The sequence below is a fragment of the Chiloscyllium plagiosum genome, chromosome 1 (assembly GCF_004010195.1).
Source record: "Chiloscyllium plagiosum isolate BGI_BamShark_2017 chromosome 1, ASM401019v2, whole genome shotgun sequence".
Taxonomy (NCBI): Eukaryota; Metazoa; Chordata; class Chondrichthyes; order Orectolobiformes; family Hemiscylliidae; genus Chiloscyllium; species Chiloscyllium plagiosum.
Window position 1 is genome coordinate 115,087,566 of NC_057710.1, and position 16,629 is coordinate 115,104,194.

Below are 16,629 nucleotides of genomic sequence, written 5' to 3' on the forward strand. Positions count from 1 at the left end.
GAATAGATCTAAAAACTTAATTGTACATAGGAAGAACATAAAACTAGAAGAAGAGAGATTTTGAAAGAGGTTATCTGCACAACCATGTATAAAATTACTGAGCATTTGTCAAAAAGCTGAATTTAACACCAGCAAGGGAAGCAATGGTGTAATGGTAATGTCATTGACCTTGTAATCTACTTCCTAATGTTCCTGGGACATGGGTTTGAATCCCACCATAGTGGAACTTGAATCTGATTTTTTCAAAAGTCTAAGATTGAAATTGCTTAATGGTAACCATGTGACCATTATTGTAAAAACAAAATCTGATGCACTTTAGGGAAGGAAAGCTACCATCCTTCCTTGGTCTGACCTACGTGTGACTCTGGACTCTCAATTTCCAAGTCAGTGGTGTGTGATTTGGAGGGGCATTTGAAGATATTCCCATGCCTCTAATGCCCTTGTCTGCTGAATGGTAGAGGTTACATCTTATGACTATGATGTCAAAAAAAGCTTGGCAAATTGTTGCAGTACAACTTGTCGATGCAGTCAGTTCTGCTATATTAATCGTTTCTTCAATGTGAATTGGCTATAATGCTATTGAAGAATGTACACTATTATTTGTAGAATGTGAACTTTCCTTACTCGTATTAGCTAAAACGCGATTTCAGTCCCATTGGTTTAAATGGTGCTGCTATTACGTGATTTTCTTATATCGCGGGTTCACATGAGTTTTCGCGTCATATCGGAACAGACAGTGGTACATTCTGCAATCATTGTGTGTTCATGCTGTAAGGATTGAATGTTTATGATGTATGATTGAATACTTATAATTTAAATGGGATGCTTTATCCTAGATGGTGTCGAGCTTCTTGAGTATTGTTGGAACTGCATTCATCCAGGCAAGTGGACAGCATTCCATTATGTGCCTAATTTATACCTCGTAGATGATGGACAGGCTTTGGAGTGCCAAGAGATGATTCGGCACTGAATTTTCAGCCTCTGACCTGCTCTAGTAAGTACTTATGTGCTTTGTCCAGTTAAATTGTAGGGCAATGATAATCCCCTGGATGTTGGTGATGGGAAATGAAACTTAATTTTTACATATGATAATTAGTTGTCACCTGTGTAAAACAAATGTTACTTACCACTTAGCAGCCCAGAAACAAATATTGCCCAAGTCTTGTAGCACAGGGGCGCACAGCATGTAATTTTTCCTGAAGGTGGCATAAAGGGCAAATAATTGAGTGTGTTGACACAAGGGAAAGACTCAACACCTTCCTGCCACCTCAGCAATTAAGTTCTAGGTAAGCATTCCCATGGGCAACATTCACAACCCACCACCAAGCCTTCCTGGCCAATGGGAGTAAGAGGCTGCTATCCAACAGGGTCTCCCTGCTGGGATGGGGCGTCCTTCCATTACCACAGTTTGGGGCAGGGTTAGTGGGACAGGCAGATGGCTGTTAACCTTGCATTTATGCTGACTCACTCTCCACACAACCCACTTCATGATCCCACCACTCCTTGGGCCTCCAGTGATGTTCTTCAGGTCCAGTCAGGACTGCTGCCTGATGAATATTTGCAAGTGTTTTAACCTTTTCTTTTGCACTGATGTGCTGGACTTCACCATTGTTGGGGATGTGGGTGTTAATGGAGCAGACTCTTCCCTTTAACTGATTCATTGTCCCACCATTATTCACAATGGGATGTGGTAGGGTTGCAGCAATATGAACTGATCCATTTTTGATATCGCCTAGCTCTGTCCCTATAGCACACTTCCCTCTGCGGTTTAGCATGCTTGCAGTCTTATTGTTTCACAGGCATGACATCCATTTGTCGATATGCTTGGTGTTGCTTCTGGCATGCTTTTCTACATACCTCAGTGAGCTAGCATTGGTTTTTGGCTGGGTTGGAATGGTAGTATGTATATGTAGTCTATCATGAGATTAAAGGTTGTATTTCAGATAATGGCCCAAAGCAGTTCATGGGTTCACAATTTTGAGTTGCTAACTCACTTCTGAATCTGTAGTATTTTGCACGATGCTATTGACTAACAAAATGACTGAGCCTAGTGTATCCTTAGTGTGAAAGTGGGACTTTCCCCTTTGAGGAAAGATCATCTTCCTGAACCTTTGTCCTAGATTTTCACGGAATCTTGGGGACTCTGCAGTCTATTGAAAATGATGCATGCTGCCCAGATTTGAACTCCTCACTCACCAACTGCCATGTTCTATAAGCCACAAGCTCTGTCAGGGAGAGCTAAAGAGAAAATGCTGGACAATCTCAGCAGGTCTGGCAACATCTGTAAGGAGAGAAAAGAGCTGATGTTTTGAGTCTAACTGACCCTTTGTCAAAGCTGTCGGAGAGAAGAGCAGTACTTCTTCAGGGTAGGCATACCTGGAAGAGAGGTGGCAGTGGACTAAACACTGGATAAAAGCAAGTTACTGCGGATGCTGGAATCTGAAACCAAAAGAGAAAATGCTGGAAAATCTCAGCAGGTCTGGCAGCATCTGTAAGGAGAGAAGAGAGCTGACGTTTTGAGTCTAACTGACCCTTTGTTTCAGATTCCAGCATCCGCAGTAATTTGCTTTTATCTGTCAGGGAGAGGTTTGGAAAGGGGGCAAGACATTGTTCAAGTCAGTTTCTATAAATCCTGAGGAACATTTAAAACTCTATCTGAGTTAAACTAAAACTGAGTTAAATTAGAACTGATTTACGTCAGTGCCAAATGCTGCTCACAACTTTGTGACAAATTTGGAAACCAATTGGAAGGCCTTTGGAAACATTGATGATATTTTTGGAGAACACAGAAAATGTAAAGTTATGCTACAGAATGTCCACCAGTATAATTACAGGATTTGTGGCTGCCATGACTCATTTATACTCAGAAATTCACAGCTACCTCAACTATTTCAGAGTACAACATGGGTCTCTTGTTCTTTTTGGAGGATCAGAAGATGGGGCTGATGACCTCCTGTAGGGGGCTGCAGATGCCTGAAAGGTAGTGCAGTAGCAGACATGTGCAAACCCATAGCACTGTGACACTACACTTCAGATGATTTGACCACTTGAAGAAGGATTGATATTCCCCTGCAAGGGTCTCCAGCACAATAGTATGCTGAATTTAGTGGCACCTACAGACAGAGGGTTTGGTATGTGCTGCTACAGTAGGTAGTGAGGAAGTGGTGCAAGGTAGAGAAACTAGCGTGGAAACAGAGGGTAGTAATGGGAGACCATCTGATGGCCAGACCCACGTACCACTGCTGGCTCATACAAAAGGGGATAATAGCCAAATATCTCTGAATAGAAAATTCTCCAAATTGCACAACTGGATAGGTAACCAAGTCTGTTAGCCACTTCTTACTGAGCAACATCCACATTATTGTCCTTTTTCATGGAAACTGCACATGTTTAGGGAAATGTTCACTCCCAACAAGGTTGAAAACCACTAGGACATACTGAAAGTCTGAGTCGTCAGTGGGGCTGAAACCATGGCTGCCATTTGCCTTGACCTCAAGATAATCAATAGATACACCTTGAGAAACACTTCATAGCCTGGACTGTAGTTATTTACATTAAAGGCTATCAATGAGTCATAGCTTTATATTGCTCTGCCAAAAGTGCCAGCTGGAAATATGACTTAAAATGTATGTCCTACTGATGTGGTGGTATGTGCCAAAGGTAATGCAGCGACTGTACATAGAGTATGATGAAGTTACACTTGTATTCACCAGACCTCCTCCTAATTTCCACGTTGTCCATTTGGTACCAGTAACCATCGTCACTGTTTTATTACATCTGCAACATGTGATGCTGCCAACTACATCAGCTTCCTATGAACCCACAGCCTATACCATGTGGAAGTTATTAGCTTCAGTTGTAGGGGAGATATCATATAAACGTGTTTCCTTGGCGTATATACGTGGCATTCTGACATCAGGGAAATAAACTGGAGTTACCCTCACTATCAATAGCCTCCTCGATGATATGATAATGAAGTATATCATCTCTATAGTTTCTGGCTTTGATTGGTCTCTCAAACAACATCTATCTACACATATGTGGAAATATTCTCTTACTCAGCAATGCCTGATATTAAGGGATGGGGCTCATGAAATCAAGAAGCCTAAAATCTCTTTATGTCATACATCCTGAGCACACACCACCCTGCTGGCCTGCTGTCACTGAGCAACAGTTTTATTCTGCTATGACAGTGTGTGACTCTCAATGCTATACTGTTCTTTGTTCTTGAGACTCCTGGGCAAGACTCAGTTGCATGAGAGATAGGTGCAAGGGTAGATTCAGCATGTGGGGCCTAGCAATCACCTCCCTGAACAACTCTGCTCATGAAAGTGACTGCAAGGTGTTACAAGCTGCTGTTGACAAGATGCTACCATCTCTACACGAGGGTCTTGTGAAGCTTCACAAGCCTGAACATTAGACAATGTAGCCCTTCATTACAAGTGGAGTGTTGCATTTTCCTCTGAAAAGCTCTTGATGGCCATCACTTCCATTGTCAGCAATCAGATGGACAACTATTTCAGTTACTTCCCTGACTCTATTTCATTTGCTTAGCAAGACGTGTCCTCCCAGTAGCACTTTACGTTGCAGGAGGAATGTTCCGCAGGCTTGCCTTCACCTGCTGTCTAATGTCCTTTAACCAACTTGTATTTTCCATTTAAATACTTTACACCTCAGTATGTCTTCTTTTGTGTGTGCATGTGCTTTCCGAGCTGTCCCTTTCCACTCTTTGTTTCTTTTAAAATGTTAGTTTCTTCCAGTTCTGGCAAAAGGATGAAATCAATTAGTGTGAGGCCTGAGTGCAAAACACAATTGGAGTGTCACCTGAAAACATCAAAGGCCATTGGGATCCAGCAAAATTCTCTGTTGGATATTATTTGAGTTGCATCAGTGAGTTGCAGTGGCTAGAACACTTGCCTTCGACCTATAAATCATCCCATGGAGCTTCAGGATGGTGTATAGGGCAAAATGTGGGACTGAGCCAGGTGAACAGATTAGATTCCCTACAGTATGGAAACTGGCCCTTCAGGCCAACAAGTCCACACCAATCTCCGAAGAATAATCCACCCAGACCCATTCCTCCACCCTATATTTACCCCTGACTAATGCACCCAACGCAATGGGCAATTTAACATGGCCAATTCACATCTTTGAATTTTGGGAGGAAACCCACGCAGACATAGGGCAAACATGCAAACTCCACACAGTCACCAGAGGTGGGAATTGAACTCAGGGCCCTGGTGCCATGAGGCAGCAGCACTAACACTGTGGCACCCATGCTGACGGGTGTTTAAAAGTATATCCAAGGAGCTTAGTTTGAAGAAGTGTTTTCTAGAAAGAAAGAGAAAGGTTTAGGAATTGCATTCTGGAATTGAGAGCCTTGTCTTTTGATGGCAAGGCCACCAATGCTACTGCAATTAAAAATATGGATGTTCAAGAGGCCAGTTAGATGAGTGTAGATTTCCAACAGGGTTGTGAGGCTGGTGGTGATCCCAGAGATAGAGAGGGACAAGATTTAAAAACAAAAACAAGAACTTTAAAACCATGGCATCTCCTGACCGGTAGTCAATGTGAATCAATGGACATGTAGATGATTGAATGGGCCTGGTACAAGCAAATAGAGTTTTGGATGACCTCAAACCTAGAGTTAACTCAGGAATGAATGAGGGTTTGAGCAGCTGATGAGCTGAGGCAGCAGGTGGGTCAAAATTATGGATAAAGAAATAAGCAAGTTTAGTTCTGGATGTAGGTTTGCTCGCTGAGCTGCAAGGTTCTTTTTCGTCAATATACTAGGTAGCATCTTCAGTGGGCCTCTGGACAAAGAGCCTCAACCTGAGCTACAAATCTTCTCAAAACTCGCTAAGCAAGTTCAGTGATTGCACACATATTTAATGGAAAGAGTCCAATTTAAGTTGAGGTTGTGGACAATGTGTTTCAAATTCTCAAAGTTGTTAGGGAAAGGTTGAGGTAATAGCAAGCAAATTGCATTTGGAGTGGGAACTGAAGAAAACAGATTCATTCTTTGTAAGGATGAATTGGAAGAGTTTTCTGGTTATCCAATCCTATTTGTCAAACTACAAATCCAATCAGTTAACAACAATGGAAGAGTCATGAGTAGAGATAGTGAGGTGGAGCAGTGAGCAGTTAGTTTGCAGTGAAACCCATTGCTGTGTCTCCAGCTAATGAGGTGAATGGACAGTATTTAGGCAAGAAATATGCGATAGATTGTTGGGGGGGCACCAGAAGGAGCAGGAAGAGAAGTCATTCCAAGTGTTAATCTGACTATAATTTAGTTGCTCAGATTGGAAAGAGCTGAGTTTGTCTCACCCAGCTGGATGGTATTGGAGGTTTGTTGGAGGACGAAGATGTGATTAATAAGACAAAGACTGCAGACAGATCAGGGAGATGAGGAGAGTTAGTTCACCGTGGTCACAGACTCTTAGGGTATTGTTTGTGACTTTAGTATGACCCATTTCAATACAAGTATCAGGTGGAGAAATTTAAAGATGGAGGCCCAGCGAACAGGAGGATCTAGAAGGGGAATAAAAACTGAAAATGCTGGACAAACTCAGCAGTGGGGTTTTGAATAAGAATGAAATTCAACTCAAAATTTTATCTCTGTGTCTCTCCACAGATAATGCCAGAGCTGCTGAGTTTCTCCAGCAATTTCTGTTTCTGTTTCAGATTTCCCACATTTGCAGCATTGTGCCTTTGCTTTGAACTAAAAAGAGAATAGGTTGACCAGCAGTTTCATGGAAATAGAACTGACGATCAGGAGGTGTACCTCTTGGACAAGATGAGTACAAAGAGGTCATGAGGAAAGATGTGAGAAAAACAAGTGAATGATTTGGGTTCAGTGCTAGGACAGAAAGGGTCTTTGACAGACACAGTTGTCAGATAGCTTCAGACTTGATGAGGAAGCAGTCCATGAGTTCCTTGGATTTACTATTGGAAATGAAGGGGAAGTACGTGAAAGAAGGTGTCCAGAAGATAGATTGCAATAAAGCAAAGGAGTGGGGGATTATCTTTGCATTCCATGTTGAGACATTTTATTGGATGAAGTGAGGACCTGATGGTGTGTTATGCGATCCAGCCAGATCTAATAGCTAATACAATCACTCCCCCATCATCAGAATCTCTGTATAAATTCCTTTCTTTTCATGGTTCTGAATGAACTGCTGATGGTTTTCAGCATTTTCTGTTGACAACTGCTATCAGACCTGTTTGTTTTAGTAGTTCTTCAACGAGTTAATTATTACATATATTTTGCCATATTTTCCATATAATTGTGATATGCTCAAGGACGAGTGAAGACGTGGAACTTATGCTGCAACACTCTAATTGAAATTGAGACTCAACTTCGCAAAATGGCGAAATGCAGCGTGTTACTGCTTGGAATCCTGCTGATGGATTTCTCAGCATTGGTAAAGTCACATCATGGAAATGGTACAGTTCGCAACTTGGAGGAGATCATAATTGGCAGATGTTATAATTACATCAGAGTAGTGAATCCTACAGTAGGGTAAGACAATGGTTTCTTTATTAAGTGTACATGGTGGTACAAATCAGAACCACTGGACATTAACTTTCTTCTTCTACGCGTGGTCATTAACCCTCATTGGCAAGAAGCATGATGCCAACTGCAAAACCTACTGGTGATGGTCAGCTGTGCTACAAGTGGTTTGACTAAAAGGATGCAACCAGAAAAACATTACAAATTGCATGAGAGGAAAAACATTACAAAATGCACAGAGGATGGTTTGTGTGTGGAATGAACAGTTTAAAAGACATTTGGATAAATACATGAACAGGAAATGTTTGGAGGGGTATGGGCTTGGAACAGGCAGGTGGGGCTAGTTTAGTTTGCGATTATGTTCAGCATGGACTGGTTGGACTATATGACTCTATAATACCGTGAATCATTTTACACTAATTAGAACATAACCATTACCCTTAATTTATTTTGTACCTCCTTTGTCAAAAGGCTACCTTTGTTCCATGTGTTTTCAGTTTTGTTAACAGCCCCTTTAGTGGAACCTTCCTAAGTTACTTCCAGAAATCCATATAAAGAACATTCATCGAATTTCCGGATAAACTTCATTGGTGACCTCCCCAAAAATCTATCTAGATTAATTACAAAAACTTGCCCTTTACAAATCTATACTCTCTGTCCCAATTCACATTTATGCAAGTGCTCAATCACTCTAAATCTTAACAATAGATTGCTAAAATTATAAGCCTTATACGGTTGTCATGTTTGAAGACTCTTTAAATACGAAGTAAAATGCAAGAAATTTTATTACCTGCTCTGAAGTCTTCATGAAAACAAGGTTTAATTGTTGGACAACAAAAGAGGGCTTGGTTTATTTTACTGGGAAGATGGTACAAAGTATTTACACTTGGAGACAATAGCAGCAGCTGTGTGTTAAAAGTAGAGAAACTGAGAGTCTCTAAAGTCACAGAAAAGTGGTTGGAGTGTTGGTTGTAAATAGTTGTGTTTTGAACTGAGTGTTTAGCTCCAAGATGAAAAAGAGTGGGCTGTCAAGGATATTTAGATTGTATATTTACTAACACAAGACACATGGCTGATCTGAAGACACTCCTCATGTTCACTTTCCTGTCCTTCCCCTCTTCATCTCAGATTGAAATTGATGTCCCCTCATTCTGAGACAATGGTCCAAGACTCTCCCATGAGGGGAAACATCCTTTCAGCATTGACCTATCAAGTTCCTTTAGAATCTAAATGTTTCAATGCAATCACCTCTCATGCTTCTAAATTCCATTGGGTAGAGTCCCAACCTGTTTAACCTTTGCTCATAAGACATTCCCTCCATATAAAGGATGATTCTAGAGAACCATTTCTGAACTGCCTCCAATGAAATGACATCTTTCCTTAAATAAAAGGACCAAAACTGTTCACAGTATTCCAGATGTGGCTTACCAGCTCTTTGTACAGGCACAATAAGACTGCCCACTCTTGTACTCTAACCCTCTTGAAATAAGGGCAACATTCCTTTTAGTCTTACTGGTTACCTGACAGCTGATTACCTGTGTGTTAGTTTTATGGGGTATCTAAATATGGACACCCTGAGTGTTCTTTTTTAAGATTAAGTTAGAAATTAGGAGGATATTCTATTCTGTGGTGAAAAGTATAAATTGCATATAAAAGATAGTTCTTAGTTAATTGTGCTTTAGTTACTTGTTACAATAAATGTCCTAAAATATGAAAACTTATCATTCTTTCAGCTTTTAACTGGAAATGTATTTTAACTGTGATTAGTATCTATGATAATCATAACATAGTTCAAAACAAACAGAATATCAGAAACCATAATAATTTATTTTCATAATGTTTATTTAAGGCACGTGCATTGTTAAAAAGCCTTGCCCATATCCTTAGTGTTCTAGCGCACAGCTTTACTATTTGTTCACAAGAGGCACAGGATCATAATGAGACTGAAATTTTTCTGCTACCATGATAATTATGTCAGATGCTCTGACGTATGTTGATTAATTTAACAGGTACAGGCCACATCATTCTCTCAAATAATGTTAGTAATTTTATTTAAAATTTTAACGTGTAGTAAAATGAAGGAAAACAATTTACATGAGTGTTCTCAATTTTTAAACAATTGCCTATTGCTTTGTATGGTCCTCATAGATTTGTTGAATACTTTGGCCACTCTGTGCTCAGTTTCTGTGAATTTGTTCATGTTGATGTATTGCTGTTGGAATCAAACTCAACTTTTGGTATTTGCCAAATAATCGACTCATGTGGATTTCTCAGCAGTTTGATTTGGAGAATTTTAAAATATGTCTATGGGTTTCTGACCTTTCTGAAAGATTGACAAGAGGAAATTTGAATGTCAAAAGCTTTGTTAAAGTCACGACAAATTCAAAGTTTGTTTTGACTTTCAAAGTTTCGCAGCTAGACTCTTAGGAAAATTAAAATTTCGATGTTACGTTTTGCAATTGTAATTTTTAGAATAATACTGTCAGTCTTTAACTTAGTTTCTGAATGAAGAGATACAATGTTCGAAGTCTTGACATTTTTCTCTTATTTTTAAACACTTTGGTTACCATGAAGTTCAAATCTTTAGAAAGAGATCGTCTGACACCTCTGCTAAAGTACCAGTGATCAGAATCTGCAATTGCGTTTTTAATAATAATATGAGAATTAATAGTGAGTGGAAAGTGGCCTATTTCCATGCCATTCATACTGAATCCCACCTAATTGATATGCGGTTTCCTATTATCGCACAAGCAGGGGAGAAACTACACAGTTACAAATCCCAGTGTGAAAGTCAGAGTGGGTACCTGGTAGCTGCTTGCTCCTCTGGCCTTCCATCATGGAACAGCAGTCCCCAGCATCTCAGGTTTTACTCCATGGGCAGCAACTGTCTGTAACCCACCCGCTGTTCACAAAGTTTGGCGATGGGCACATGCCAGCCTCACTACAACATCATGGCACATCTCCCACCCATTTAGAATAAATGTCTCTTCTTCAGTGCTACACTATAAAGTGCACCTCCATCTGTTATTAAATTGCAGCTGCAGGGCCCCTTTGCACACAGGGGTCAGGCACCCACCTCACAGAGTGAACCAGGCTGCATCAGAGCACTCTTCATTTACTCTGCTTGTACTCATTCACTTCACACCTTCTTGGATGTTCACAGTATCTCTGTTTCTCCTGGGTTTTTTTTTAGCATTTTACCTTTTCATTCAGTCTTTAAGGGCTGACACTCTTTCTGCCTTGCCTCATTGTTTGGTGCAGTAAAGGTCAGCAGCGATCAGTTAAGGGGATGGATTTGTTGTGTGTGTGTGTGCACATGTTGTAACAATCATCCATCGGGTTTGAATGCATGAATAAACCATGGCTTCATCTTTAACTATAGTTTGTTGCAGATCATTTAAAAATTGGATTTAGCAAATAAAGGGTTTTGTGGTTCACCACACCTTACCTCAAAAAAGAGGAAGGTAAAAAACACCTCTGGGTAGAGACGAAAGAGGAGCAAAATAAAAATTCATCCGATTCACCCTCTCCCTCTTATATGTAACAAATGGTTCATAGAAGGAACCGTGCTATGTCAGTATCACACTGACGCTCTATGGCAGTAGCTTAGGTAGAAAGCACACTGAATATGCTTCAACCAAATGGTCTTTTCTCCACGTTGAAGGGAAGTAGACCTCAGTTAAGTCAAGGGGCAGTCAGTCAAGTAGAAGTCTGTTCTCAATCCAGAGGCTTGGGCATAATCAACAGCCACTTGGAGGGGTATCAGGGTCAGGGGTGCAGTGTCACTGCAGTGTGAAAAGTGGGCCACTCTCCATCCCCCAATTCCAGTGTAAACAGTCCAGGAATTTGTGATAAATCAGTTAGGGTCTAGTTGCACGCAGATCAGTCAGGGTCCAATTGAAGGGAGGGAGGTGGGTCACCCATGGTCTGTGGTTAACTCTGTCAGATGTGACCTGCTTTGCTTCCCATTTTCATGTGATTATTGAATGCATAACAGAAATGGGAAATGGCTTTGACCACACCCAGAATGGGTGGAGTAAGAGTTTGTTTATTCTTATCTGAGCAAATGGGCTCTATGATGTGAGGTCCTTGTGTGAAATGGATGCTGTGTGCACCTGTATGGCATAAATAACCTGGTCACAAGCAATCCTGGCTATGTCATTGGTCACTGATCATCTGTATGAAGCAAAAGTAATCCCAGGCTCACAAAGACTATCCAAGATCTGACAAGTTAAATAGGACACAAACTAATTTCCTCTCACCTTGATCTATAAGCATTTATCAAATGCTTTTATATCTAAGACTGCCTTTCTTGGGTGATGTGGAGGGGAAGCAGAGAGGACTAGCATTCAGTAATACTCCCATGCTTACAATCTCCTATTGTCAGTCAAGCCTTTTTTCCCATCACCTGTATTCTTCTAACCAAAAATAAAAGTATTCAAAGAAAATAATGAAAACAACTTGTTTTAAAATTTTCTCCAGTTGTTCTCAACGGTGTCTTGAATTGGTTTTCTGTATTACACACTGGCTGCAATCAGAAAGTACTTATTGGCTGGAAATCATTTTGGCCAATCGAGCAGCCATGAAAATGCTACATAAATGCAAGTTCTTGTTTTTTTTTATTCCAGGATAATCCAGCAATATCTAGTTGTATCTTTTTGGCCATGCTGACTGAAAGCAAATGTTCATAATTATTTAAACACTTGTGGGGAAAAAATGGATCTTCATGAAAAAGGTGGAAATAGTTTGGATTTGCTATACCTCAGGGTAAAATTAATATGTTCAAGTGTTATTGAATTTGTCTCCACATTATTATTATTTATTTTATTAATTAACACCTAGTCTGATTGCACATAATATACTATGGTTGTTTTGTTCATGTTCAATAGTATTATCTATTTATACAGAAATGCATTTGAAAATGATTGTTTCATTTTAGAGAAAAGGACTGTTCAGCAATCTGGGAAACGTTTCGAAATGCCTTTGCTTATAAGGAGCCCTGCAATGTCCTTCCAACTGACTATAAGGATTTTATCAATCTGGCACGGCATGCTATCCCTCGGGATAAGGTAAACTTATTTGAAAATGCGCAAACACTTTTTTAGTATGTGGTTCAAGTTGAATGGTGATTTGTTACTTTGTAAAATGTTACTTTGTCATATGTTGCTGTAATGCATGCAGCAATCTGATGTAAAGAAAAACATTTGTTTCCTTCTATTGAACCATTTATTCCATATAAGAGGGAGAGGATGAATCGGATGAATTTTTATTTTGCTCCTCTTTCGTCTCTACCCAGAGGTGTTTTTTACCTTCCTCTTTTTTGAGGTAAGGTGTGGTGAACCACAAAACCCTTTATTTGCTAAATCCAATTTTTAAATGATCTGCAACAAACTATAATTAAAGATGAAGCCATGGTTTATTCATGCATTCAAACCCGATGGATGATTGTTACAACATGTGTGCACACACACACACACACAAGCATACAATGAAGCAAGACAGCAAGGTAAGGAAAGTACTTGAACTTTCAATTATTCCAAAGTTATAACATTAATCAGATAATGTTTGACTGAGCTTAAACCGTTCAAGATCCGTGAAGGTTCTTTTTAACAGGCAGATCTTACAGAATCTCTTCTTCAAATGGTTACAGTTGTTGCAGTGTTTTTGACTCAGGTGAACTGAGAATTTTTTCTGGAATTTTTTCTGGAGAGGTTGAACGAGCCTTACTGTGAAGCTAATAGAATGTCATAATTTGTCACAAGGCGAATTGAATACAAAAGTAAAGAGATTGTGCATCTTTTACACAGAGCATCAGGTGAAAATGGGAACTGCAGATGCTGGAGATCAGGATCAAGATTAGAGTAGTGCAGGAAAAGCACAGCAGGTCCGGCAGCATCCGAGGAACAGGAAAATTGATGTTATGGGCAAAAGTCATTCCTGATGACGGACCTTTGCCCGAAACATCGCTTTTCCTGCTCCTCGGATGCTGCCTGACCTGCTGTGCTTTTCCAACACCACTCTACACGGAGAATTAGTCAGACCAGATCTGGAGTACCACGTATAGTATTGGATTTTGTATTTAAGGATGGATGTAAAGACATTGGGAGCAGTACACAAAAGCCTTACCAGACTATTGCCTGTAGTAGGGGAGTGGATTGGAGAGGTTTGTCGTATGAGGAAAGGTTGGATGGTTTAAGCTTTTATCTGCTGGAGTTCCTGAGAATGAGAGGGAACTTGATTGAGCCATCTAAAATTGTGGGCAGGCTTGATAAGTTGAATGCAGAGATAATTTTTTTTTCTTGTGGAAACTGCTAGAATTAGAGGTCATTATTTAATAATAAGGGCTCACCATCTCAGTCACAAATGAGGTGGTTTTCATTTTCTCAGATTAAGGCTTTGGCATTAATTTACAAAATGCAGTAGAAGTAGAGTATTTGAATTGTTTAAGGCAGAGATGGAAAGATTCTCGGTAAGCATGGAGTTGAAACTTTTCAGGAGAAGGTGGGAATATGGAGTACAGGTTACAATTGCATGAGCCATATTGAGTAGTCTCAACGGGCCAAATGGTCTCTTTCTGCTCATAACTCATCTGTTCCCATGTTAACAATAACTCTTCACATACGAAAATAAGTCAGATAAGAAGTTACAATTAAATGTCCTTTTCAGAGACATGGAACTTTGGTCATGTTATTGGGTTCCCAGATGAACAAGAGTGTTTCTATGTTCCTAGTCCAAACTACTCTTCATTGTGTGAGCTAGGTGTCCAACTCATAATAAGTGGAGGTAGGTACTGCAGATGCTGGAGATTAGAGTCAAGATTAGAGTGGTGCTGAAAAACCACAGCAGGTCAGGCAGCATCCGAGGAGCAGGAAAATCGATTTTTCAGGCAAAAGTCCTTCATTAGGATCTCAGTGAGTATCTCTTTCACTGCATCGTCCAAGTCATTATGACCATCTCAGAGTGATCCAATAGTGCATCCTGAGGGTGATGCAGCCCCATTTCTTGGTCCTTCAAATAAGTACATTGTGTATTATCAGGAGAAGCTTTGATTCAAACTGAACAAGGTGGAACAAAAGTACTGTAACTCAGAAGGTCGAAGACCATTTAGATTGGTGTATGTTGATCATGTGTGCCTTCAAGAAGGATGGCACCATAAGAGTAAGCCTGGATGCACGGTGCTTCAAGTTTTCTCTTAGAAGGTGTCAATATAAAATACCAATGTTGGTAAATTAAATCCTAAATGTTCAAGGAGGAAGTTCTTTCCCAAACTCCTTGCAAAACACAACTTATTCCATGTATTTGTTGGAATAATCCCAAGAGCTCACTACATCCAGCCTACAATTTGGATGGTATTTTTTTCTGTTGGTTACCATTTGGACTATCCGTTAGACAAAACCTATTCAGCAGCATGTGAATAGGATGACTGAGAATCTCCCTGGCTTGTTTTGCATAACTGATGATATTACAGTCATGGATAAGACAAAGGTAGAGCATGACCATGATCTTCCCCCTTTTTGGAGTCTGAAGAATAACATAGTGATTGCTGCGCCAGGTAAAGAAACTGGATTGTAGACACAAGAAGCATCAAGTTCCCAAATCAATTTTAGGCTCTGATTCTTCTTCTGGATGTGAATTGAGGTTTAAATGCTCAAGATTTCTGGAGTAACTTGATCTCTTGGCTTCACTTGGTAGTGTTATCTACATCTCAAGCTATAAATCTCCATTGACCAAGACTTAGAGTGGCTAAAGTTTTATTAGGTAAGTCTTCCTTTTCTACACACATCTTTGGACTGCAACGTAACATTTTGTTCTAATGTTATGATTAGGAGAATTCACAGAGTTATGTGTATTTGTTTTAAATTTTGATTTAAAATTGATTTTGATTTAATTTTGATTTCTTTCCTGGCTTTCAGCTGGTTTCTTTGAACATCCAATTCAGGCTGGTTTCTTAGGTGTGGACTCTGGCCAGACTTTTCTGCCCTTCGGTCTCGCATTAAACTATTTGAAACAAGCCTGAAAATTTGACCAGAGTCTCCAATTTCTGTTACTTGATAAAAGGGAGGGATGAACTGAATGACTTAGTATTTCTCCTTTTCTGTTCATTGGCCAAAGTATTTTTATTTTCTTCTACTATTTCTTTTCCCTTTGATGTGGAGGTGCCGGTGTTGGACTGGGGTGGACAAAGTCAGAATTCACACAAAACCATGTTATAATCCAACAGGTTTATTTGAAATCGCAAACTTTCAGAGCGCTGCTTCATCGTCAGGTGCTTTTTGATAAAGACTGTGGTGTGTTCCCTCCAAATCTTCTGCTTGTCAAGTCCAATTTTTAAATGAGCCACAACAATCTCTTTCGGGTTAAAACAGAGGTTTGGTTCAGTTGTGCTTACAAACCCAGGGCAGAGTGGCCGCAACATGCACATGCACCCATACACCCACACATCCGCATATACACACACACACACAACTATACACACCTACACATCCACATATACAGACACACATATACACACACACACCCACAGACTCACATTTACACATGTACATGCACCCACACACCCACACGCACATGCACCCACAAATCCACATATACACACACACATGCAGCCACACACCCACATATACACACACACGTACATGCGGCCACACACACTCTCACCCACATACACACACACACACATGCAGCCACACACACTCGCACATGCACCCATACACACACACGTGCACATGCGCCCACATATACACACACACATGCAGACCCACACCCACATTTCCACACACACATACATGCGGCCACACACTCACACACCCACATATACACAATACACATGCAGCCACACACCCACGTATACACATGCAGTCACACATGCACCCACACACCCACATATACACACACACGTGCACCCCACACCCACACATACAGGTTCATGCAGCCACACATGCACGCATCCACATATATACACACAGATATACATACACATATATTGATACACACCCCCACACACTCGCACATACACACACATGACCATGCATCCACATACCTACGCACACACACACATACACATGCACCTACTCACCCGCGTATACACATGCACATGCACCCCCCCCCCCCCCCCC

At 40.5% G+C, this 16,629-nt stretch overlaps 1 protein-coding gene across 1 annotated transcript in view; it reads left to right on the plus strand.

Annotated features, from left to right (window-relative positions):
* Positions 1 to 7,367: 7,367 nt before the first annotated feature.
* The window catches only part of LOC122555026 (ADP-ribosyl cyclase/cyclic ADP-ribose hydrolase 2-like), a 25,327-nt gene continuing 16,065 nt past the window's right edge, over positions 7,368 to 16,629 (plus strand). Inside the window, exons 1-2 of the mRNA XM_043700627.1 lie at positions 7,368 to 7,522; positions 12,453 to 12,582. Of these exons, the coding sequence (XP_043556562.1) occupies positions 7,368 to 7,522; positions 12,453 to 12,582 (285 nt within the window). The remainder of the gene's footprint in view (positions 7,523 to 12,452; positions 12,583 to 16,629) is intronic.